Source organism: Bombina bombina, chromosome 1, assembly GCF_027579735.1.
Source record: "Bombina bombina isolate aBomBom1 chromosome 1, aBomBom1.pri, whole genome shotgun sequence".
In the NCBI taxonomy this organism is placed as follows: Eukaryota; Metazoa; Chordata; class Amphibia; order Anura; family Bombinatoridae; genus Bombina; species Bombina bombina.
The window spans coordinates 487,861,345-487,888,059 of NC_069499.1; the positions used below are offsets into that span (position 1 = coordinate 487,861,345).

General features: G+C 42.9%; 1 protein-coding gene across 1 annotated transcript in view; it reads left to right on the forward strand.

The window, feature by feature from the left end:
• Nucleotides 1-26,715, forward strand: part of NCKAP1 (NCK associated protein 1) — a 472,154-nt gene that overhangs the window by 349,959 nt on the left and 95,480 nt on the right. Inside the window, exon 21 of the mRNA XM_053698543.1 lies at nucleotides 21,829-22,047. Coding sequence (XP_053554518.1) covers nucleotides 21,829-22,047 — 219 coding nt within the window. The remainder of the gene's footprint in view (nucleotides 1-21,828; nucleotides 22,048-26,715) is intronic.

Genomic DNA, 26,715 nt, shown 5'->3' on the forward strand with positions numbered 1-26,715 from the left:
TCATCATTACTTATGGGATATTAACTCCTCCCCAACAGGAAGTGCAAGAGGATCACCCAAGCAGAGCTGCTATATAGCTCCTCCCCTCTACGTCACACCCAGTCATTCTCTTGCACCCAACTAATAGATAGGATGTGTGAGAGGACTGTGGTGATTAAACTTAGTTTTTTATATCTTCAATCAAGAGTTTGTTATTTTAAACGGCACCGGAGTGTGTTGTTTCCTTCTCAGGCAGAATTTGAAGAAGAATCTACCTGAGTTTTTGTATATGATCTTAGCGGACGTAACTAAGATCCGTTTGCTGTTCTCGACCATTCTGAGGAGTAAGGTAACTTCAGATCAGGGGACAGCGGGCAGGTTCACCTGCAAAGAGGTATGTTGCAGTATATTATTTTCTAAGGAATGGAATTGACTGAGAAAATACTGCTAATACCGATATAATGTAAGTACAGCCTTAAATGCAGTAGTAGCAACTGGTATCAGGCTGATATGTATGTATGTTTACACTTAAGTATTTCTGGGGAATGGCACTTCACTGGGAAATCACTGTATGCATATAATTTTTAGCCTAACTTGCAGTGTGAGCGACTAGCAGCAGGTTTTTTAATGACATTTCATATATTAGATTTTAAACGTTTACTGGCATGTTAAATCGTTTAATTATCTGAGGTACTTGGTGAAAATTGTTTTGGGCTTTATTTTCCACATGGCTGTCGTTTGTTTTAAATTAAAACAGTTTACTGAGCTTCCCTCACTGTGGTAGTGTGAGTGGGAGGGGCCTATTTTGGCGCTTTTACTACGCATCAGAAATTCAGTCACAGTCTGTCTTTTTCTCCCTGCATGATCCAGGACGTCTCCACAGAACTCAGGGGTCTTCAAAACTAGTTTTGAGGGAGGTAATCACTCACAGCAGACCTGTGAGACTGTGCTTGACTGTGATAAAAACGCTTATATTTTCAATTGTTATACGTTTTTTTCTGATATTAAGGGTTAATCATCCATTGCTAATGAGTGCAATCCTTTGCTAAATTTGGTTTCTATAACTAATCCGGTTCATTGTTCTTCAACTGTGACAGTTTTTGTGTGCTTCTTAAAGGCACAGTAACGTTTTTACATATTGCTTGTAAATTTAGTTGAAAAGTATTTCCAAGCTTGCTAGTCTAATTGCTAGTTTGTTTAACATGTCTGACACAGAGGAATCTCTTTGTGCTATATGTTCAAAAGCCAAGGTGGAGCCCAATAGAAATTTATGTACTAATTGCATTGATGCTACTTTAAATAAAAGTCAATCTGTACATGTTAAGCAACATTCACCAGACAACGAGGGGGAAGTTATGCCGACTAACTTGCCTCACGTGTCAGTACCTGCATCTCCCGCTCAGGAGGTGCGTGATATTGTAACGCCAAGTACATCAGGGCGGCCATTACAAATCACTCTACAAGACATGGCTAATGTTATGACTGAAGTTTTGTCTAAATTGCCAGAACTTAGAGGTAAACGAGATCACTCTGGGATGAGAACAGAGTATACTGATAATGCTAGGGCCATGTCTGATACTGCGTCACAATTGGCAGAGCATGAGGACGGAGAGCTTCATTCTGCGGGTGATGGATCTGATCCAAATAAACTGGATTCAGACATTTCAAATTTTAAGTTTAAGCTGGAAAACCTCCGTGTATTGTTAGGGGAGGTGTTAGCGGCTCTGAATGATTGTAACACAGTTGCAATCCCAGAGAAAATGTGTAGGTTGGATAAATATTTTGCGGTACCGACGAGTACTGACGTTTTTCCTATACCTAAGAGACTTACTGAAATTGTTACTAAGGAGTGGGATAGACCCGGTGTGCCTTTCTCACCCCCTCCTATATTCAGAAAAATGTTTCCAATAGACTCCACCACACGGGACTTATGGCAAACGGTCCCTAAGGTGGAGGGAGCAGTTTCTACTTTAGCTAAGCGTACCACTATCCCGGTGGAGGATAGCTGTGCCTTTTCAGATCCAATGGATAAAAAGTTAGAGGGTTACCTTAAGAAAATGTTTGTTCAACAAGGTTTTATATTACAACCCCTTGCATGCATTGCGCCTGTCACGGCTGCGGCAGCATTTTGGTTTGAGTCTGTGGAAGAGACCCTTGACTCAGCGACATTAGATGATATTTCACACAAGCTTAAAACCCTTAAGCTAGCTAATTCATTTATTTCTGATGCCGTAGTACATTTAACTAAACTTACGGCTAAGAATTCCGGATTCGCCATTCAGGCACGCAGAGCGCTGTGGCTAAAATCCTGGTCAGCTGATGTAACTTCTAAATCGAAATTACTTAACATACCTTTTAAGGGGCAGACTTTATTCGGGCCCGGTTTGAAAGAAATTATCGCTGATATTACGGGAGGTAAAGGCCACGCCCTGCCTCAAGACAGAGCCAAACCCAGGGCTAGACAGTCTAATTTTCGTTCCTTTCGTAACTTCAAGGCAGGAGCAGCTTCAACTTCCTCTGCTCCAAAACAGGAAGGAGCTGTTGCTCGCTACAGACAGGGCTGGAAACCTAACCAGGCCTGGAACAAGGGCAAGCAGGCCAGAAAACCTGCTGCTGCCCCTAAGACAGCATGAAGTGAGGGCCCCCGATCCAGAAACGGATCTAGTGGGGGGCAGACTCTCTCTCTTCGCCCAGGCTTGGGCAAGAGATGTCCAGGATCCCTGGGCGTTGGAGATCATATCTCAGGGATATCTTCTGGACTTCAAAGCTTCTCCTCCACAAGGGAGGTTTCACCTTTCAAGGTTGTCAACAAACCAGATAAAGAAAGAGGCGTTTCTACGCTGTGTACAAGACCTTTTACTAATGGGAGTGATCCACCCAGTTCCGCGGTCGGAACACGGACAAGGGTTTTACTCAAATCTGTTTGTGGTTCCCAAAAAAGAGGGAACCTTCAGACCAATATTAGATTTAAAGATCCTAAACAAATTCCTAAGAGTTCCATCATTCAAGATGGAAACTATTCGGACAATCTTACCCATGATCCAAAGAGGTCAGTACATGACCACAGTGGATTTAAAGGATGCTTACCTTCACATACCGAGTCACAGAGAGCATTACCGGTATCTAAGGTTTGCCTTCCTAGACAGGCATTACCAGTTTGTAGCTCTTCCCTTCGGGTTGGCTACGGCTCCAAGAATCTTTACAAAGGTTCTGGGCTCTCTTCTGGCGGTACTAAGACCGCGAGGAATTTCGGTAGCTCCGTACCTAGACGACATTCTGATACAAGCGTCAAGCTTTCAAACTGCCAAGTCTCATACAGAGTTAGTACTGGCATTTCTAAGGTCGCATGGGTGGAAAGTAAACGAGGAGAAGAGTTCTCTCTTACCACTCACAAGAGTTCCCTTCTTGGGGACTCTTATAGATTCTGTAGAAATGAAAATTTACCTGACAGAGGACAGGTTAACAAGGCTTCTAAATGCTTGCCGTGCCCTTCATTCCATTCAACACCCGTCAGTGGCTCAATGCATGGAGGTAATCGGCTTAATGGTAGCGGCAATGGACATAGTTCCTTTTGCACGCCTGCACCTCAGACCGCTGCAATTGTGCATGCTAAGTCAGTGGAATGGGGATTACTCAGATTTGTCCCCTACGCTGAATCTGGATCAAGAGACCAGAGATTCTCTTCTATGGTGGCTTTCTCGGCCACATCTGTCCAGGGGGATGCCCTTCAGCAGGCCAGACTGGACAATTGTAACTACAGACGCCAGCCTACTAGGTTGGGGCGCTGTCTGGAATTCCCTGAAGGCTCAGGGATCATGGACTCAAGAGGAGAGTCTCCTTCCAATAAACATTCTGGAATTGAGAGCAGTTCTCAATGCCCTTCTGGCTTGGCCTCAGTTAGCAACTCTGAGGTTCATCAGGTTTCTGTCGGACAACATCACGACTGTGGCTTACATCAACCATCAGGGGGGGACAAGAAGTTCCTTAGCGATGATGGAAGTATCAAAGATAATTCGCTGGGCAGAGTCTCACTCTTGCCACCTGTCAGCGATCCACATCCCAGGAGTGGAGAACTGGGAGGCGGATTTCCTAAGTCGCCAGACTTTTCATCCGGGGGAGTGGGAACTTCATCCGGAGGTCTTTGCCCAAATACTTCGACGTTGGGGCAAACCAGATATGGATCTCATGGCGTCTCGCCAGAACGCCAAGCTTCCTCGTTACGGGTCCAGGTCCAGGGACCCGGGAGCGGTCCTGATAGATGCCTTGACAGCACCTTGGACCTTCAGGATGGCTTATGTGTTTCCACCCTTCCCGATGCTTCCTCGTTTGATTGCCAGGATCAAACAGGAGAAAGCATCAGTGATTCTAATAGCGCCTGCGTGGCCACGCAGGACCTGGTATGCAGATCTAGTGGACATGTCATCCTGTCCACCTTGGTCTCTGCCTCTGAGACAGGACCTTCTAATTCAGGGTCCTTTCAAAAATCAAAATCTAATTTCTCTGAAGCTGACTGCATGGAAATTGAACGCTTAATTTTATCAAAGCGTGGATTTTCGGAGCCAGTAATTGATACCTTAATACAGGCTAGGAAACCTGTTACCAGGAAGATTTACCATAAGATATGGCGTAAATACTTACACTGGTGCGAATCCAAGGGTTACTCATGGAGTAAGGTTAGGATTCCTAGGATATTGTCTTTTCTACAAGAAGGTTTAGAATAGGGGTTATCTGCAAGTTCTTTAAAGGGACAGATCTCAGCTCTGTCCATCCTTCTACACAAACGTCTGTCAGAAGTTCCAGATGTTCAGGCTTTTTGTCAGGCTTTGGCTAGAATTAAGCCTGTGTTTAAGACTGTAGCTCCACCGTGGAGCTTAAACTTAGTTCTTAATGTTTTACAGGGTGTTCCGTTTGAACCCCTTCATTCCATTGATATCAAGCTGTTATCTTGGAAAGTTCTGTTTTTAATGGCTATTTCCTCGGCTCGTAGAGTCTCTGAGTTATCAGCCTTACATTGTGATTCTCCGTATCTGATTTTTCATTCAGATAAGGTAGTTCTGCGTACTAAACCTGGGTTCTTACCTAAGGTAGTCACTAACAAGAATATCAATCAAGAGATTGTTGTCCCATCATTGTGTCCTAACCCTTCTTCAAAGAAGGAACGACTTCTGCACAATCTAGATGTAGTCCGTGCCATGAAATTTTATTTACAGGCAACTAAAGATTTTCGCCAAACTTCTTCCCTGTTTGTCGTTTATTCTGGACAGAGGAGAGGTCAAAAAGCATCTGCTACCTCTCTATCCTTTTGGCTTCATAGCATAATACGCTTAGCCTATGAGACTGCTGGACAGCAACCTCCTGAAAGGATTACAGCTCATTCTACTAGAGCTGTGGCTTCCACTTGGGCCTTTAAGAACGAGGCCTCTGTTGAACAGATTTGCAAGGCTGCAACTTGGTCTTCTCTTCATACTTTTTCCAAATTTTACAAATTTGACACTTTTGCTTCTTCGGAGGCTGTTTTTGGGAGAAAGGTTCTTCAGGCAGTGGTTCCTTCCGTATAGAGATCCTGCCTGTCCCTCCCGTCATCCGTGTACTTAGCTTTGGTATTGGTATCTCATAAGTAATGATGACCCGTGGACTGACTACACTTAACAGGAGAAAACATAATTTATGCTTACCTGATAAATTCCTTTCTCCTGTAGTGTAGTCAGTCCACGGCCCGCCCTGTTTTTTAAGGCAGGTCTAAATTTTTAAATTATACTCCAGTCACCACTGCACCCTATAGTTTCTCCTTTCTCGTTTGGTTCTCGGTCGACTAACTGGGTGTGACGTAGAGGGGAGGAGCTATATAGCAGCTCTGCTTGGGTGATCCTCTTGCACTTCCTGTTGGGGAGGAGTTAATATCCCATAAGTAATGATGACCCGTGGACTGACTACACTACAGGAGAAAGGAATTTATCAGGTAAGCATAAATTATGTTTTCTAGTACTCGGTGTACCAGGAAGTAGTGCCTCTCTGTGTCGCAGCAGTAATTTGAGCTCAGCAGTTGCGGTCACATGACCGGCTTTACTTTGTAACGTTTCTGAGAAAAAAGTAGTTTTTCTCCATTTTTGGGTGATCCGGTCTTAATTGGTAGCAGTAAGGCACCTCAGTAATTGAGGTGTGGGGTTGCCTGAGCGGTATTTTAGAAGTTTATTTAAAGTTTATTAAATGTTTTTTTGTAACTTTTCTCACATAATTTTAGCTGGGGATCGATCCTAATTTGGGATAAAATGTAAAGTGTGTTTTTTTCCTTGGCTTATTTTAATTAAATACCAAAATCTTTAAAACTTATCTCTACAAGTTTATTTACTGTTTCACAACATGTCTGTTATGGAGCAAGAGCCTGCTGTCATGAATTCATGCTTATTATGTTTAGATGCACAAATTGCAGCTCCTATGCAATTTTGTTCTTCATGTGTCAAGAAAACCTTGCAAAATAAAGGTAAAATGTTTGAGCCTAATGTCTCTCAGGATGATGCTGTTAAAATAATACCTCAGCTTTCTCCTGCTACGTCCCAAGCCTCAATGGCGACACATGCAGTGCCCTGTGGTTCCTCTATAACTCCTAGTGGAGTTTATTTAAAAGCAGAAATTGCTGCCCAGGTATCTTGAAGGTTTCTGCGGCATTAGCTGCCATTCCCAGATTACAGGGAAAACGCAAGAGGAAATCTAGAAATTCAGAAAGTAAGGTGCCTGTCCTCAATTCTGCTTCCCAAGTTGCCCTTTCTCATAAGTCTGATGAGGAAGATACATCGGGACTTTTCTGAGGGTGACATCTCAGATTCGGACAGTATAATTCCTTCTTCTGAGACTGAGGTGGTATCCTTCAGATATAAGCTTGAACACCTTCGTGTATTGTTAAAGATGGTTTTAGCTACTTTAGATGACTCTGACACCCCTGTCGTTGTCACTCCTAAGAATCTAGTAAAATTAATAGTTTATTTGATGAACCTTCCACTTCGGAGAATTTTCCTGTGCTGGACCGTGCTAGGGAGATTATCTCACAGGAATGGGAGAAACCAGGGGTATCTTTTTCCCCGTCTCCCATTTTTAAGAAAATGTTTCCTGTCGAGGACTCCATTAAAGACCCTTGGTATACTGTACCCAAAGTTGAAGGGTCCGTTTCTACTCTGGCTATAAGAGAACCACTATTCCTATTGAGGATAGCTGCTCTTTTAAGGATCCGATGGACAAGAAGCTGGAGGCTTATTTGAAAAAGATTTATGTTCTCCAATGGCAACCTGCTGTGTGTATTGCCACCGTGACTAGTGTGGCATCTTATTGGTTTGACGCCTTGTCTGATTCCCTTCAAGTAGAGACTTCCTTGGATAAAATTCAAGATAGGATTAAATCTCTTAAGTTGGCCAATTTCTTTATTGCAGATACCATTTTACAGGCTGTTAGACTAGGAGCTAAAACTTCTAGTTTCACTGTCCTAGCCCGCAGGGCATTATGGTTGAAATCCTGGTCTGCAGACGTTTCCTCTAAAGTCAAGCTTCTGGCGTTTCCTTACAAGGGCAAAACCTTGTTTGGACCCAGTTTGGCAGAAATTACCTCTGATATTACGGATGGAAAAGGGTCTTTTCTACCTGTACAGTAAGAAGAATAGGCCTAAAGGAACAATTCAAGTCTTCTTGGAAAACCAATCAGTCTTGGAACAAGGGGGAAAAAAAAAAAAAACACACTGCTGAATCCAAATCAGCATGAAGGGTTTGCCCCCGATCCGGGATTGGATCAGATTGGGGGCAGACTTTCTCAGTTCTCTCAAGCCTGGGTATGAGATGTCCCAGATCCCTGGACTGTGGACATAGTATCCCAGGGTTACAAATTGGAATTCAAGACTTTTCTTCCCAGAGGCAGATCCCATCTCTCAAGAAAGATTATCTGCAGACCAGATAAAGAGAGAGGCGTTCTTGAAATGTATACAACATCTTTCCTCCCTGGGAGTGATAGTTCCAGTTCTAGTGCAGGAACAGGGTCTTGGGTTCTACTCCAATCTATTTGTGGTTCCCAAAAAAGAGGAAACTTTCCATCCCATTCTAGACTTGAAGTGTCTAAGCAAGTTTCATCCTACAAGATGGAGACTATACGCTCCATTTTTCCTTTAGTACAAGAGGGTCAGTTAATGACAACCATAGACCTAAAGGATGCATATCTTCATGTTCCTATTCACAGGGACCATCACAGATTCCTGAGATTTGCCTTGCTGGACAAACATTTCTAGTTCGTGGCCCTTCCATTTGGTCTAGCCACGGCTCCCAGAATTTTTTCAAAGGCAGTGATCTGTTCTCTTGGAATTGCTGTGGCACCATACCTGGACGACATATTGGTTCAGGCACCATCTTTTCAACAAGCAAAATCTCACACAGAGATATTGTTGTCTTTTCTTCATTCCCACGGATGGAATGTGAATCTGGAAAAAACCTCTATTTCCCCTGCTACAAGAGTAGTGTTATTAGGGACCATAATAGATTCTCTAGTGATGAAGATTTTTCTGACAGAGGTCAGGAAAAACAAAATCATTTCCTCTTGCTTCTCTCTTCAGGCTACTGCTTATCCTTCAGTGTCTCAATGTATGGAGGTTAATCGGTCTGATGGTGGCTTTCATTGACATCATTCCTTTTGCTTGATTCCATTTGAGAGCTATCCAGTTGTGCATGCTCAGGCAATGGAATGGCGACCATGCGGATCTATCTCAGCGAATAGAGTTAGATCAGTCGTCAAGGGACTCTCTCCCATGGTGGATTTCTCATGAACATCTGTTTCAGGGCACATGCTTTCGAAGACCTTCCTGGGTGATCGTGATTACGGATGCCAGCCTGCTGGGCTGGGGAGCAGTTTGGAACTTGTTAAAAGCTTAGGGCCTTTGGACTCTATTGGCTTGGCCTCAGTTGTTCTCAGCCCTGTTTATCAGGTTCCAGTCAGACTACATAACCTCTGTGGCTTAAATCACCAGGGAGGAACTTGGAGTTCCTTAGCCATGAAGGAGGTTATTCGGATTCTTCAGTGGGCAGAGACCAACAATTGCTGTCTATCTGCCATCCACATTCCAGTAGTAGACAACTGGGAAGCGGATCCTAAGAGAATTACGGCTCATTCCAAAAGAGCTGTTTCCTTTTCTTGGGCTTTCAAAAATGAAGCTTCTGTGGAACAAAATTGCAAGGCTGCAACTTGGTCTTCTCTATATACTTTTTCCAAATTTTGCAAATTTTATATTTTTGCCTTGGCTGAGGCTTCTTTTGGGAGAAAGGTTCTTCAAGCAGTGGTGCCTTCTGTTTAAGACTGCCTGTATTGTCCCTACCTATTTATCTGTGTCCTCTAGCTTTGGTATTGGCTCCTAACAGTAATTTCTCAAGCTGTGGACTCACCATATCTTAGGAAAGAAAAACAAAGTTTATGCTTACCTGATAAATGTATTTATTTCCGGATATGGTGAGTCCACGGCCCCACCCTTTATTTTAAGACAGTTGTTCTTTTGACTATAACCTCAGGCACCTCTACACCTTGTGTTACTCTTTTCTTCTGTTATGTGTGATCAGTCCACGGGTCATCATTACTTCTGGGATATAACTCCTCCCCAACAGGAAATGCAAGAGGATTCACCCAGCAGAGCTGCATATAGCTCCTCCCCTCTACGTCACTCCCAGTCATTCTCTTGCACCCAACGACTAGATAGGATGTGTGAGAGGACTATGGTGATTATACTTAGTTTTTATAACTTCAATCAAAAGTTTGTTATTTTACAATAGCACCGGAGCGTGTTATTGCCTCTCTGGCAGAGTTTGAAGAAGAATCTACCAGAGTTTTTACTATGATTTTAACCGGAGTAGTTAAGATCATATTGCTGTTTCTCGGCCATCTGAGGGAGGTAAAAGCTTCAGATCAGGGGACAGCGGGCAGATGAATCTGCATTGAGGTATGTAGCAGTTTTTATTTTCTGAATGGAATTGATGAGAAAATCCTGCCATACCGTTATAATGACATGTATGTATACTCTACACTTCAGTATTCTGGGGATGGTATTTCACTGGAATTACTCTGTTAAAAGTACATTAAACCTTTTAATAGGTATTTATTATGTTAAACGTTTTTGCTGGAATGTAGAATCGTTTGCATTTTCTGAGGTACTGAGTGAATAAATGTTTGGGCATTATTTTTCCACTTGGCAGTTGCTTGTTTTAATTGTGACAGTTTCGTTTCTCTCTCACTGCTGTGTGTGAGGGGGAGGGGCCGTTTTTGGCGCTCTTTGCTACGCATCAAAAATTTCCAGTCAGTTACTCTTGTATTTCCTGCATGATCCGGTTCATCTCTAACAGAACTCAGGGGTCTTCAAACTTCTTTGGAGGGAGGTAGATTCTCTCAGCAGAGCTGTGAGACTTATATATTGACTGTGATTAAAAACGTTGCTCTGTAATTTTTATGTTTCAAATTTAATTATTGTTACTTTACTAATGGGAACAAACCTTTGCTAAAAGTTGTGTTGTTTTTAAGGATTGATGCTATAACTGTTTTTCAGTTCATTATTTCAACTGTCATTTAATCGTTTAGTGCTTCTTTGAGGCACAGTACGTTTTTGTTAAATAAGATTGTAACCAAGTTGCAAGTTTATTGCTAGTGTGTTAAACATGTCTGATTCAGAGGAAGATACCTGTGTCATTTGTTCCAATGCCAAGGTGGAGCCCAATAGAAATTTATGTACTAACTGTATTGATGCTACTTTAAATAAAAGCCAATCTGTACAAATTGAACAAATTTCACCAAACAGCGAGGGGAGAGTTATGCCGACTAACTCGCCTCACGTGTCAGTACCTGCATCTCCCGCCCGGGAGGTGCGTGATATTGTGGCGCCTAGTACATCTGGGCGGCCATTACAGATAACATTACAAGATATGGCTACTGTTATGACTGAAGTTTTGGCTAAATTACCAGAACTAAGAGGCAAGCGTGATCACTCTGGGGTGAGAACAGAGTGCGCTGATAATACTAGGGCCATGTCTGATACTGCGTCACAGCTTGCAGAGCATGAGGACGGAGAGCTTCATTCTGTGGGTGACGGTTCTGATCCAAACAGATTGGATTCAGATATTTCAAATTTTAAATTTAAATTGGAGAACCTCCGTGTATTACTAGGGGAGGTTTTAGCGGCTCTTAATGATTGTAACACTGTTGCAATACCAGAGAAATTGTGTAGGTTGGATAAATACTTTGCGGTACCGGCTAGTACTGACGTTTTTCCTATACCTAAGAGACTAACTGAAATTGTTACTAAGGAGTGGGATAGACCCGGTGTGCCGTTCTCACCCCCTCCAATATTTAGAAAGATGTTTCCAATAGACGCCACCACACGGGACTTATGGCAAACGGTCCCTAAGGTGGAGGGAGCAGTTTCTACTTTAGCTAAGCGTACCACTATCCCGGTGGAGGATAGCTGTGCTTTTTCAGATCCAATGGATAAAAAATTAGAGGGTTACCTTAAGAAAATGTTTGTTCAACAAGGTTTTATATTGCAACCCCTTGCATGCATCGCGCCGATTACGGCTGCGGCAGCATTTTGGATTGAGTCTCTGGAAGAGAACCTTAGTTCAGCTACGCTGGACGACATTACGGACAGGCTTAGAGTCCTTAAACTAGCTAATTCATTCATTTCGGAGGCCGTAGTACATTTAACCAAACTTACGGCTAAGAACTCAGGATTCGCCATTCAGGCACGTAGGGCGCTGTGGCTAAAATCCTGGTCAGCTGATGTAACTTCTAAGTCCAAATTACTTAATATACCTTTCAAGGGGCAAACTTTATTTGGGCCCGGTTTGAAAGAAATTATCGCTGACATTACAGGAGGTAAGGGCCACGCCCTTCCTCAAGACAAAGCCAAAGCTAAGGCTAGACAGTCTAATTTTCGTCCCTTTCGGAATTTCAAAGCAGGAGCAGCACCAACTTCCACTGCACCAAAACAGGAAGGAGCTGTTGCTCGTTACAGACAAGGCTGGAAACCTAACCAGTCCTGGAACAAGGGCAAGCAGGCCAGGAAACCTGCTGCTGCCCCAAAGACAGCATGAACCGAGGGCCCCCGATCCGGGACCGGATCTAGTGGGGGGCAGACTCTCTCTCTTCGCCCAGGCTTGGGCAAGAGATGTTCAGGATCCCTGGGCGCTAGAGATCATATCTCAGGGATACCTTCTAGACTTCAAATTCTCTCCCCCAAGAGGGAGATTTCATCTGTCAAGGTTATCAACAAACCGGATAAAGAAAGAAGCGTTTCTACTCTGTGTACAAGATCTGTTATTAATGGGAGTGATCCATCCGGTTCCGCGGTCGGAACAAGGACAGGGGTTTTACTCAAACCTGTTTGTGGTTCCCAAAAAAGAGGGAACTTTCAGGCCAATCTTGGATTTAAAGATCCTAAACAAATTCCTAAGAGTTCCATCGTTCAAAATGGAAACTATTCGGACAATCTTACCCATGATCCAAAAGGGTCAGTACATGACCACAGTGGATTTAAAGGATGCTTACCTTCACATACCGATTCACAAAGATCATTACCGGTATCTAAGGTTTGCCTTCTTAGACAGGCATTACCAGTTTGTAGCTCTTCCATTCGGATTGGCTACGGCTCCAAGAATCTTCACAAAGGTTCTGGGTGCCCTTCTGGCGGTACTAAGACCGCGAGGAATTTCGGTAGCTCCGTACCTAGACGACATTCTGATACAAGCTTCAAGCTTTCAAACTGCCAAGTCTCATACAGAGTTAGTTCTGGCATTTCTAAGGTCGCATGGATGGAAAGTGAACGAAAAGAAGAGTTCTCTCTTTCCTCTCACAAGAGTTCCATTCTTGGGGACTCTTATAGATTCTGTAGAAATGAAGATTTATCTGACAGAAGACAGATTAACAAAGCTTCTAAATGCATGCCGTGTCCTTCATTCCATTCAACTCCCGTCAGTAGCTCAATGCATGGAGGTGATCGGCTTAATGGTAGCAGCAATGGACATAGTACCCTTTGCACGCCTACATCTCAGACCGCTGCAATTGTGCATGCTGAGTCAGTGGAATGGGGATTACTCAGACTTGTCCCCTACTCTGAATCTGGATCAAGAGACCAGAAACTCTCTTCTATGGTGGCTTTCTCGGCCACATCTGTCCAGGGGGATGCCATTCAGCAGGCCGGACTGGACAATTGTAACAACAGACGCCAGCCTACTAGGTTGGGGCGCTGTCTGGAATTCTCTGAAGGCTCAGGGACAATGGAATCAGGAGGAAAGTCTCCTGCCAATAAACATTCTGGAATTGAGAGCAGTTCTCAATGCCCTTCTGGCTTGGCCCCAGTTAAAAACTCGGGGGTTCATCAGGTTTCAGTCGGACAACATCACGACTGTAGCTTACATCAACCATCAAGGAGGGACAAGAAGCTCCCTAGCAATGATGGAAGTATCAAAGATAATTCGCTGGGCAGAGTCTCACTCTTGCCACCTGTCAGCAATCCACATCCCGGGAGTGGAGAACTGGGAGGCGGATTTCTTGAGTCGCCAGACTTTTCATCCGGGGGAGTGGGAACTTCATCCGGAGGTCTTTGCCCAAATACTTCGACGTTGGGGCAAACCAGAGATAGATCTCATGGCGTCTCGCCAGAACGCCAAACTTCCTCGCTACGGGTCCAGATCCAGGGATCCGGGAGCGGTTCTGATAGATGCTTTGACAGCACCTTGGATCTTCGGGATGGCTTATGTGTTTCCACCCTTCCCGCTGCTTCCTCGATTGATTGCCAAAATCAAACAGGAGAGAGCATCAGTGATTCTAATAGCGCCTGCATGGCCACGCAGGACTTGGTATGCAGATCTAGTGGACATGTCATCCTGTCCGCCTTGGTCTCTACCTCTAAGACAGGACCTTCTGATACAGGGTCTATTCAAACATCAAAATCTAACTTCTCTGAAGCTGACTGCTTGGAAATTGAACGCTTGATTTTATCAAAACGTGGTTTTTCTGAGTCGGTTATTGATACCCTGATACAGGCTAGGAAGCCTGTTACCAGAAGGATTTACCATAAGATATGGCGTAAATACCTATACTGGTGCGAATCCAAAGGTTACTCCTGGAGTAAGGTTAGGATTCCTAGGATATTGTCCTTTCTACAAGAAGGTTTAGAAAAGGGTTTATCGGCTAGCTCATTAAAGGGACAGATCTCAGCTCTGTCCATCTTGTTACACAGGCGTCTGTCAGAAAATCCAGACGTCCAGGCCTTTTGTCAGGCTTTAGCTAGGATCAAGCCTGTGTTTAAAACTGTTGCTCCGCCATGGAGTCTAAACCTTGTTCTTAACGTTCTACAAGGAGTTCCGTTTGAACCCCTTCATTCCATTGATATAAAGTTGTTATCTTGGAAAGTGTTATTTTTGATGGCTATTTCTTCGGCTCGGAGAGTCTCTGAGTTATCAGCTTTACATTGTGATTCTCCTTATTTGATTTTTCATTCAGATAAGGTAGTTCTGCGTACAAAACCTGGGTTCTTACCTAAGGTAGTCACTAACAGGAACATCAATCAAGAGATCGTGGTGCCTTCCCTGTGCCCGAATCCTTCTTCAAAGAAGGAACGTCTTCTACACAATCTGGATGTAGTTCGTGCCCTCAAGTTCTACTTGCAGGCAACTAAGGATTTTCGACAAACGTCTTCCCTGTTTGTCGTGTACTCTGGTCAGAGGAGAGGTCATAAGGCTTCGGCTACCTCTCTCTCCTTCTGGCTTCGTAGCATAATTCGTTTAGCCTATGAGACTGCTGGACAGCAGCCTCCTGAAAGAATTACAGCTCATTCTACTAGAGCTGTGGCTTCCACTTGGGCCTTTAAGAATGAGGCCTCTGTTGAACAGATTTGCAAGGCTGCAACTTGGTCTTCGCTTCATACTTTTTCCAAATTTTACAAATTTGACACTTTTGCTTCTTCGGAGGCTATTTTTGGGAGAAAGGTTCTTCAGGCAGTGGTTCCTTCTGTATAATGAGCCTGCCTATCCCTCCCGTCATCCGTGTACTTTTGCTTTGGTATTGGTATCCCAGAAGTAATGATGACCCGTGGACTGATCACACATAACAGAAGAAAACATAATTTATGCTTACCTGATAAATTCCTTTCTTCTGTTGTGTGATCAGTCCACGGCTCGCCCTGTTGTTTAAGGCAGGTAAATATCTTTTAAATTATACTCCAGTCACCACTTCATCCTTGGTTTCTCCTTTCTCGTTGATTCTTGGTCGAATGACTGGGAGTGACGTAGAGGGGAGGAGCTATATGCAGCTCTGCTGGGTGAATCCTCTTGCATTTCCTGTTGGGGAGGAGTTATATCCCAGAAGTAATGATGACCCGTGGACTGATCACACAACAGAAGAAAGGAATTTATCAGGTAAGCATAAATTATGTTTTTTTCTCCATTTCCCTTCGGTCGAATGACTGGGGGTTGTGGGTAATGGAGTGATACTTAGCAGTTTAACTGTGGTGCTCTTTGCCTCTTCCTGCTGGCCAGGAGTGATATTCCCAACAGTAATTACTCAAGCCGTGGACCCACCATATCCGGAAATAAATAAATCTATCGGGTAAGCATAAATTTTAGTTTCTCTTGTAAGGTGTATCCAGTCCACAGGTTCATCCATTACTTGTGGGATATTCTCCTTCCCAACAGGAAGTTGCAAGAGGACACCCACAGCAGAGCTGTCTATAACTCTCGACAAGATAGGAAGTATCAAGAGATATGTGGTGACTTATGTAGTGTTACCGTCTATCAAGAGTTTGTTATTTTTAAACGCTACCGGCGTTGTACTGTTTTACTCTCAGGCAGAAATTAGAAGAAGAATTCTGCCTGGAGGTTCATGATCTTAGCGGTTTGTAACTAAGGTCCATTGCTGTTCTCACACATAACTGAAGAGTATGGGAAAACTTCAGTTGGGGGAACGGTCTGCAGATTACCAGCTTTGAGGTATGTTCAGTATTTTTATTTCTAGAGAGATTAATAAGTTCTAGAAAATGCTGACAGAGCCTTGTGTATTTGAGGTAAGCTAGATGCAGTGATTTAAAGACGACTGGGATCATGCTTACAAAACAGGGTAATACTCATGTTAATACTCATATTACTTAGTGACAAAACATTTACATGTTTCATAAATAGGAGATAAGTCTTTATTGGGGGCCTAGTTTTCCACATGGCTAGTCAGATACTCCTAGGAGTATTTTCTTAAGGCCCCTCTGACATCCAGTACATGGTGGGAGGGGCCTATTTTCGCGCTCTAGATGTGCAGTTTCCTTCAGACTGAGACATCCAGCTTCCCTAGAGGAGTCCTCTGGCATCTGAGGACCATTATAAAGGGTTTATTTCTTCCCTAAATCGTATTTGAGGGCAGGTAGGAGCCTCAGCAGAGCTGTGGCAAGGTGCTCAACTGTCTTTTACCGGTGGTTGACGTTTTTTTAAATCCGGTTTGGGGGCTAAGGGGTTAATCATCCATTTGCAAGTGGGTGCAATGTTGCTTTAGTCCCTTACACACACTGTAAACATTTTGAATACTTTACTATATTTTTACACTGTTTTGCAGTTTAAGTGCTAGTTTTTTTTCTCTTAAAGGCACAGTAACGTTTTTGTTTAATTGCTGTTTCACCTTTATTAAAGTATTTTCCAAGCTTGCTTGTCTCATTGCTAGTCTGTTAAACATGTCTGACATAGAGGAAACTCCTTGTTCAATATGTTTGGAAGCCATTGTGGAACCCCCTCTTAGAATGTGTACCAAATGTACTGAAATTTCTATAAACTATAAAGACCATATTATGGCGTTTAAAGATTTATCTCCAGACGATTCTCTGACTGAAAAAAGGGAGATTATGCCATCTAGCTCTCCCCATGTGTCAGAACCTATAACTCCCGCTCAAGTGACGCCAAGTACATCTAGCGCGTCTAATTCTTTTACCTTACAGGACATGGCGGCAGTTATGAATGCTACCCTCTCAGAGGTATTGTCCAAACTGCCAGGATTACAAGGTAAGCGAGACAGCTCTGGGGCTTGAACTAATACAGAGCTTTCTGACGCTTTAATACCTGTGTCCGATATACCCTCACAATACTCAGAAGCCGAGGCAGGAGAGCTTCTATCTGTGGGTGACATTTCAGATTCAGGGAAGGCGTTGCTTCAGTCTGATTCTGAATTGACAGCATTTAAATTTAAGCTCGAACACCTCCGCTTATTGCTTAGGGAGGTTTTAGTGACTCTGGACGACTGTGAACCCATTGTAGTTCCAGAGAAATTGTGTAAGATGGATAAATACTTTGCAGTGCCTGTTTACACTGATGTTTTTCCAGTCCCTAAGAGGTTTTCTGAAATTATTACTAAGGAATGGGATAGACCAGGTGTGCCGTTCTCTCCCCCTCCTGCTTTTAAAAAGATGTTTCCCATAGATGCCGCCATATGGGACTCGTGGCAGACGGTCCCTAAGGTGGAGGGAGCAGTCTCTACCCTAGCTAAGCGTACAACTATCCCTGTCAAGGACAGTTGTGCTTTCCTAGATCCTATGGATAAAAAATTGGAAGGTCTCCTTAAGAAAATTTTTATACATCAGGGTTTTATTCTCCAGCCTCTTGCATGCATTGCCCCAGTTACTGCTGCAGCGGCTTTTTGGTTTGAGTCTCTTGAGGAGGCTCTACAGGTGGAGACCCTGTTAGATGAAATTTCAGTCAGGATTAAAGCTCTTAAGTTAGCTAATTCCTTTATTTCTGACGCCGTTTTTCATTTAACCAAGCTAACGGCTAAGAATTCAGGTTTTGCCATTCTGGCGCGTAGGGCGCTATGGCTTAAGTCCTGGTCAGCAGATGTTACTTCAAAGTCTAAGCTTCTTAACATCCCCTTCAAGGGACAGACCCTATTCGGGCCTGGTCTGAAGGAGATCATTTCTGATATTACTGGAGGAAAAGGTCACGCCCTTCCTCAGGATAGGTCCAAAAAGTTAAGGACCAAACAGAATAATTTTCGTTCCTTTCGAAACTTCAAGATTGGCGCAGCTTCAGCTTCCTCTAATACAAAACAAGAGGGAAATTTCGCCCAGTCCAAACCAGTCTGGAGGCCTAACCAGGTTTGGAACAAGGGGAAGCAGGCCAAAAAAACCTGCTGCTGCCTCTAAGACAGCATGAAGGAGTAACCCCCGATCCGGGACCGGATCTAGTAGGGGGCAGACTTTCTCTCTTCGCTGAGGCTTGGGCAAGAGACGTCCAGGATCCCTGGGCACTAGAGATTGTTTCCCAGGGATATCTTCTGGAATTCAAAGGTTCGTCTCCAAAGGGGAGATTTCACCTCTCACAACTATCTGCAAACCAGATAAAGAGAGAGGCATTCTTACTTTGCGTTCAAGACCTACTGGTTATGGGAGTGATCCACCCAGTTCCAAGGGAGGAACAGGGGCAGGGTTTCTATTCAAAACTGTTTATAGTTCCCAAAAAAGAGGGGACGTTCAGACCAATCTTGGATCTCAAGATCCTAAACAAATTTCTCAGGGTCCCATCTTTCAAGATGGAGACAATCCGAACCATCCTCCCTATTATCCAGGAGGGTCAATATATGACTACAGTGGACTTAAAGGATGCTTATCTCCACATTCCGATTCACAGAGATCATCATCAGTTCCTCAGGTTCGCCTTCCTAGACAGGCATTACCAGTTTGTGGCTCTTCCCTTCGGATTAGCCACGGCGCCAAGAATCTTTACAAAGGTTCTAGGGTCTCTACTGGCAGTTCTATACAAGTAGTGTAGTACAGCAACCAACCGGAGAATAATGCTCGTGAAGACAGGGGCTCTGCCAGGGTCCCCTAACATCTATGATACAACAATTTTGTCCACAGCACTATTATATCAATTATTCTTTATTTTCTGTTTAAGATACAGACATAAATTGCGACGTTTCGAGTGTTGCCACTCTTACTCACGCATGAGTAAGAGTGGCAACACTCGAAACGTCGCAATTTATGTCTGTATCTTAAACAGAAAATAAAGAATAATTGATATAATAGTGCTGTGGACAAAATTGTTGTATCATATACTGGCAGTTCTAAGGCCGCGGGGCATAGCGGTGGCTCCTTACCTAGACGACATCCTGATCCAGGCGTCGACTTTTCAAATCGCCAAGTCCCATACGGACATAGTTCTGGCCTTTCAGAGGTCTCATGGGTGGAAGGTGAACAGAGAAAAGAGTTCACTCTCTCCTCTCACAAGAGTTTCTTTCCTACGAACTCTCATCGATTCGGTAGAAATGAAATTTTTTCTGACAGAGGTCAGGATATCAAAGCTTCTAACTTCTTGCCATGCTCTTCATTCCACTTCTCGGCCATCAGTAGCTCAGTGTATGGAAATGATTAGCCTAATGGTAGCGGCAATGGACATAGTTCCGTTTGCCCGCCTACATCTCAGACCACTGCAATTTTGCATGCTCAATCAGTGGGATGGGGACTACAAAGATTTATCTCCTCTGTTAAATCGGGATCAAGAGACCAGGGATTCTCTTCTCTGGTGGTTATCTCGGGTCCATCTGTCCAGGGGAATGAGTTTCTGCAGGCCAGAGTGGACTATAGTGACGACAGATGCCAGCCTTCTGGGCTGGGGCGCAGTCTGGAATTCCCTGAAGGCTCAGGGTTAATGGACTCAGGAGGAGGCCCTCCTTCCGACAAAAATTCTGGAGCTAAGAGCGATATTCAATGCTCTTCAGGCTTGGCCTCAACTAGTCGGACAATATCACGACTGTAGCCTATATCAACCATCAGGGGGGAACAAGGAGTCCCCTGGCAATGATGGAGGTTTCCAAGATAATTTTATGGGCAGAAGTTCACTCTTGCCATCTCTCGGCTATCCATATCCCAGGAGTAGAGAACTGGGAGGCGGACTTTCTAAGTCGGCAGACTTTTCATCCAGGGGAATGGGAGCTCAATCCGGAGGTATTTGCCCAGCTGATTCAATTATGGGGCAAACCAGAACTGGATCTGATGGTGTCTCATCAGAACGCCAAGCTTCCTTGTTACGGGTCCAGGTCAAGGGATCCCCAGGCAACGCTGATAGATGCTCTTGCAGTGCCCTGGTCCTTCAGCCTGGCTTATGTGTTTCCACCATTTCCTCTCCTCCCTCGTCTGATTGCCAAGATCAAGCAGGAGAGAGCTTCGGTGATTTTGATAGCACCTGCGTGGCCACGCATGACTTGGTATGCAGATCTGGTGGACATGTCATCTTTTCCACCATGGACTCTGCCGCTGAGGCAGGACCTTCTACTCCAAGGTCCATTCAAACATCCAAATCTAGTTTCTCTGCGTCTGACTGCTTGGAGATTGAACGCTTGATTTTATCAAAACGTGGTTTCTCCGAGTCGGTCATTGATACCTGGATTCAGGCTCGAAAGCCTGTCACCAGGAAAATCTATCATAAGATATGGTGTAAATATCTTCATTGGTGTGAATCCAAGGGTTACTAGTGGAGTAAGGTCAGGATTCCTAGGATACTATCTTTTCTCCAAGAAGGATTGGAAAAGGGATTATCGGTTAGTTCCTTAAAGGGACAGATTTCTGCTCTGTCTATTCTTTTGCACAAGCGTCTGGCTGATGTTCCAGACGTTCAGGCGTGTTGTCAGGCTTTGGTTAGAATCAGACCTGTGTTTAAACCTGTTGCTCCGCCATGGAGTTTAAATTTAGTTCTTAAAGTTCTTCAAGGGGTTCCGTTTGAACCCTTGCATTCCATAGATATCAAGCTTTTATCTTGGAAAGTTCTGTTTTTAGTAGTTATCTCTTTGGCTCGAAGAGTTTCAGAGTGATCTGCCTTACAGTGTGATTCCCCTTATCTGATCTCCATGCAGATAAGGTAGTTTTGCGTACCAAACCTGGGTTTCTCCCTAAGGTAGTATCTAATAGGAATATCAATCAGGAAATTGTTGTTCCGTCACTGTGTCCTAATCCTTCTTCAAAGAAGGAACGTCTGTTACACAATCTTGACGTGGTTCATGCTTAAAAGTTTTATTTGCAAGCTACTAAGGATTTTCGTCAAACATCTGCATTGTTTGTTGTCTACTCTGGAAAGAGGAGAGGCCAAAAGGCTTCGGCAACTTCTCTTTCTTTTTGGCTGAGAAGCATAATCTGTTTAGCTTATGAGACTGCTGGCCAGCAGCCTCCTGAAAGAATTACAGCTCATTCTACTAGAGCGGTAGCTTCCACATGGGCTTTTAAACATGAGGCCTCTGTTGAACAGATTTGTAAGGCGGCGAGTTGGTCTTCGCTTCATACTTTTTCTAAATTCTACAAATTTGATATTTTTGCTTCCTCGGAGGCTATTTTTGGGAAAAAGGTCTTGCAGTGGTGCCTTCCATTTAAGTGCCTTCCTTGTCCCTCCCTTCATCCGTGTCCTAAAGCTTTGGTATTGGTATCCCACAAGTAATGGATGAACCCGTGGACTGGATACACCTTACAAGAGAAAACAAAATTTATGCTTACCTGATAAATTTCTTTCTCTTGTGGTGTATCCAGTCCACGGCCCGCCCTGTCATTTTAAGGCAGGTGTTTTTATTTTTTTAACTACAGTCACCACTGCACCCTATAGTTTCTCCTTTTTCTTACTTGTCTTCGGTCGAATGACTGGAGGTGGGTGTTGGGGGAGGAGCTATAAAGACAGCTCTGCTGTGGGTGTCCTCTTTCAACTTCCTGTTTGGAAGGAGAATATCCCACAAGTAATGGATGAACCCGTGGACTGGATACACCACAAGAGAGAGAAATTTATCAGGTAAGCATAAATTTTGTTTTTTTCTACATTCTAACTAATCTATCTTTTCCCATAGGTCTATTGTTGGTATGACAATGTATAACCAAGCCACACAAGAAATTGCAAAGCCTTCAGAGTTGCTGACAAGCGTAAGATCATACATGACTGTGCTCCAGTCAATTGAAAATTATGTACAAATTGACATCACAAGGGTTTTCAATAATGTTCTGCTTCAGCAGACCCAACATTTAGACAGTCACGGCGAGCCAACCATCACCAGTTTATACACTAATTGGTAAGTTGTAAGAAATAGGCTTTAAGGCCTGTAAATACAACTTTGTTTGTCTTCTGTCAGGACATAGTCTGCTTGTATTTCTAACAATGGCTAATGCAGTAACGTAGAAGATATATGTTCAAAATAAGCATTCTCTATGGGCCAAAGGATATATACCACCATTCAAATCCTCATTGCTGCAATTTGCTTATTGCTGGAATAAAGAGAGACAGACTAATGAGCATGCCCTTTTGCATTAGAGTATGTAATGTTTGTATTACTGGCCCTAGATAACTGTGTTTAAGACCCACAGCCCCAGACAGCTAGTTCCTGAGCAGGACATGGCTTTCTTCTGAAGCTTCTTCAGCCAATCTGAAGCACCAGTTGCACGACTGCCAGTCACATTTTTTTGTTTAACCTGTGTTCAGGGGTTAAACACCTCATTATCTAAAGGCGGTAATCTTTTAAAATATTCAATTTTATGTGTCTTCCTGTGTGTAGAAAGCAGAAATATATATTTCCTTCCATACGGCAGGGAGAGTCCAAAACTTCATTCCTTACTGTTGGGAAATACAACACCTGGCCACCAGGAGGAGGCAAAGACACCCCAGCCAAAGGCTTAAATATCCCTCCCACTTCCCCTTTCCCCCAGTCATTCTTTACCTTTCGTCACTATAGGAGGTGGCAGAGAAGTGTCAGAAGATTTGGATAGTCCTGTAATGGGTATGTTCCCTTTGAGAAATGACTGGAGTTTTAAGTAATCATGTCAACCTCTCAGTGAGAGTATTGATGAAAGTTAGAGTCTGGAGATGCTAACAGTTCCTAAGCAATCCGTGTTGACGAGTTTCACTGCTTGCTGCTACACACTCAAGTCCATGTCATAAGCGCTGCTGCAAGACTGTCACACTTGAGAGGCTGTGCCTGTTCCACAGCATGGATCCTGGAGGGTAAGACCGTTTTTTATATATACATTTTAAAACACTATACAGGGTAATAAGGTGGCTCCTTTATACCTCAGTAGGATCAAGGGTTAATATCTCCTTCAGGGAGATTATTTGAACAGTTTGGGAATTTATATCTGCTTAATGTGAGAGTTTAGGCTCATAGGCTGTGTGTTTTTGGCTTGGAACAAACAGGATTCACTTTCATTTTTTGAAGTGGTACACAGCTCATAATAGCTTGGCACCCTTTTTCATAGCAGGGGAAGTCCTGTCTTACGTACCGTGTGACCGGGTGCGGTCTCTTTAATTTCCTAAGATCCTGCTGCAGACATTACTCCTGAGGAGAGCGTTTTCAGTGTTAGCTGTCTGGGTCTAGGAGGTGGTGAGTGCCCTAGCCATTGGGAGTATTAAAGTGCCATTAAATAAAGTTGAGTCACCATGCAACTTTATTTAAAATTGTCAATACAAAGTATAGGGAAAGGGGGCATGCTGCTTAGAAACCTGTATCTCAGGGGATCTAAGCAGCTACAGACCCCCAAGACCATTGGAAAGGTAATCACCTAACCTTTCCAATGGTATAAGTCTTGGGGATCTAGGGGGGAAATAAAAAAGTGTAAAAAAAAAAAAGTTTTTTAAAAATTGTAAAAAAACAGAAAAATATTAATTCAGCTTAGCAATCAAAGGGTTAAATAAAAGCGTTTCTTTTTTATGTCCTTCTGTGGGTATATACAAAGCTATGGAGGACTCTGATACTACATTAGAAGCTTCCGCTCCTTCTGTACTGATTAATAATTCCTGTTTATATTGTAAGGAGGCTATAGTTTGCCCACCTGCTCAATTTTGTTCCATTTGCCTAAACACTGTTATAAAGTCTAAGAAGGGGAGACAAGCCTGCTAATACTCATATTGCTATTAGCCCTTCTGAGCCGTCTACTTCTCAGGAATCTGGGTCCCGAGAAATTACTACCCTTTCTACATTACCCGCTCCACATGCAGTTCCCCGCGGCTCAACTAATCCTCCATCTGGAGGGGGCTTTTTTCCAGTGGACTTTACCGCGCAGTTACATTCGGCGGTGTCTGCTGCCCTGCGTGCCTTACCTCGCTCTAACAAACGCAAAATAAAGGTTAAACATAGTTCTCCAGACCTAGAGTCTGTTTCTAGAGAATCAGGCTCCCAGTGTGAAAATCCAAAATGTCCCCCCCCCCCATTATACAGTGCAACTTTCCTTTTCTCTCTATCATTTATTTTTAAATGAAGCACCCATAGAGGCACCTACAGACACGAGACGTGTACACAAATGGGCACCCTTACACAGCCACATGCACAAACTCATACAGACATCCAAATTCAGACACACTCAGGCACCAATAGACTTCTACATGCACAGACATATACAGATACCAATAGGCCTCCACATGTAAACACACTATACACACAAACATAACCTATGTGTGTGTGTGTATATATATATATATATATATATATATATATATATATATATATATATATATATATATATATATATATATATATATATATACAGGTAGCCCTCAGTTTACGCCGGGGTTAGGTTCCAGAAGGAATGGTTGTAAATCGAAACCGTTGTAAATTGAAACCCAGTTTATAATGTAAGTCAATGGGAAGTGAGGGAGATTGGTTCTAGGCCCCTCTTAAAATTGTCATAAGTAACCTAATACATTATTTTTAAAGCTTTGAAATAAAGACTGTAAATTCTAAACAGCATTATAAACCTAATTAATCACACAACACAGAATATATAATAAAACTAAGTTAAATTAACAAAAACTTTTGCTAAACAGCATTATAAACCTAATACAATTATCACATTTTCCTGCAAACAGTTCTTTCAATGCATTCCAATCTGGACTGATTTATAGACAGGAAGATCTTGTTCCTTTGAAATCTGCTCGATAGCTCAGGTCTGGTTAAACTGATTAATTTCAGCTTGCTTGGCTTTTCTGCAACACAAGCTGACAGCTCCCCCTACTGGCTATTTTTAAAAAAATGCACTGCTTCTCAATGCTTCTCAATAGCAGTCACATGACTGGAAAAAAAGGTTGTTATTCTGAAACGGTGTAAATTGAACCGTTGTAAAACGAGGGCCACCTGTATATATATATATATATATGTGTGTGTGTATATATATATATATATATATATATATATATATATATATATATATATATATATATATAAAATATAATATAAACAGACACTAAAATATAAATCCACTATCCCTGCATTTATGTCATCCTGACACTATGTGATTTATTCTAGCAGATTGGTTGGTATATCACACACATCTTTTTTCATTTTTTTTCTTTAACTGCTTATTAGTCCAATGTATAAATATTTAATGATAAGGTACCTTTCTCCAACATAGGTGTGTCCGGTCCACGGCGTCATCCTTACTTGTGGGATATTCTCTTCCCCAACAGGAAATGGCAAAGAGCCCAGCAAAGCTGGTCACATGATCCCTCCTAGGCTCCGCCTACCCCAGTCATTCTCTTTGCCGTTGTACAGGCAACATCTCCACGGAGATGGCTTAGAGTTTTTTAGTGTTTAACTGTAGTTTTTCATTATTCAATCAAGAGTTTGTTATTTTCAAATAGTGCTGGTATGTACTATTTACTCAGAAACAGAAAAGAGATGAAGAATTCTGTTTGTATGAGGAAAATGATTTTAGCAACCGTAACTAAAATCCATGGCTGTTCCACACAGGACTGTTGAGAACAATTAACTTCAGTTGGGGGAACAGTGTGCAGTCTCTTGCTGCTTGAGGTATGACACATTCTAACAAGACGATGTAATGCTGGAAGCTGTCATTTTCCCTATGGGATCCGGTAAGCCATGTTTATTACGATCGTAAATAAGGGCTTCACAAGGGCTTATTTAGACTGTAGACTTTTCTGGGCTAAATCGATTCATTATTAACGCATATTTAGCCTTGAGGAATCATTTTATCTGGGTATTTTGATATAATAATATCGGCAGGCACTGTATTAGACACCTTATTTCTTAGGGGCTTTCCCAAAGCATAAGCAGAGTCTCATTTTCGCGCCGGTGTGGCGCACTTGTTTTTGAGAGGCATGGCATGCAGTCGCATGTGAGAGGAGCTCTGATACTTAGAAAAGACTTTCTGAAGGCGTCATTTGGTATCGTATTCCCCTTTGGGTTTGGTTGGGTCTCAGCAAAGCAGATACCAGGGACTGTAAAGGGGTTAAAGCTTAAAACGGCTCCGGTTCCGTTATTTTAAGGGTTAAAGCTTCCAAATTTGGTGTGCAATATTTTTAAGGCTTTAAGACACTGTGGTGAAAATTTGGTGAATTTTGAACAATTCCTTCATGTTTTTTCGCAATTGCAGTAATAAAGTGTGTTCAGTTTAAAATTTAAAGTGACAGTAACGGTTTTATTTTAAAACGTTTTTTGTACTTTCTTATCAAGTTTATGCCTGTTTAACATGTCTGAACTACTAGATAGACTGTGTTCTGAATGTGGGGAAGCCAGAATTCCTATTCATTTAAATAAATGTGATTTATGTGATAATGACAATGATGCCCAAGATGATTCCTCAAGTGAGGGGAGTAAGCATGGTACTGCATCATTCCCTCCTTCGTCTACACGAGTCTTGCCCACTCAGGAGGCCCCTAGTACATCTAGCGCGCCAATACTCCTTACTATGCAACAATTAACGGCTGTAATGGATAATTCTGTCAAAAACATTTT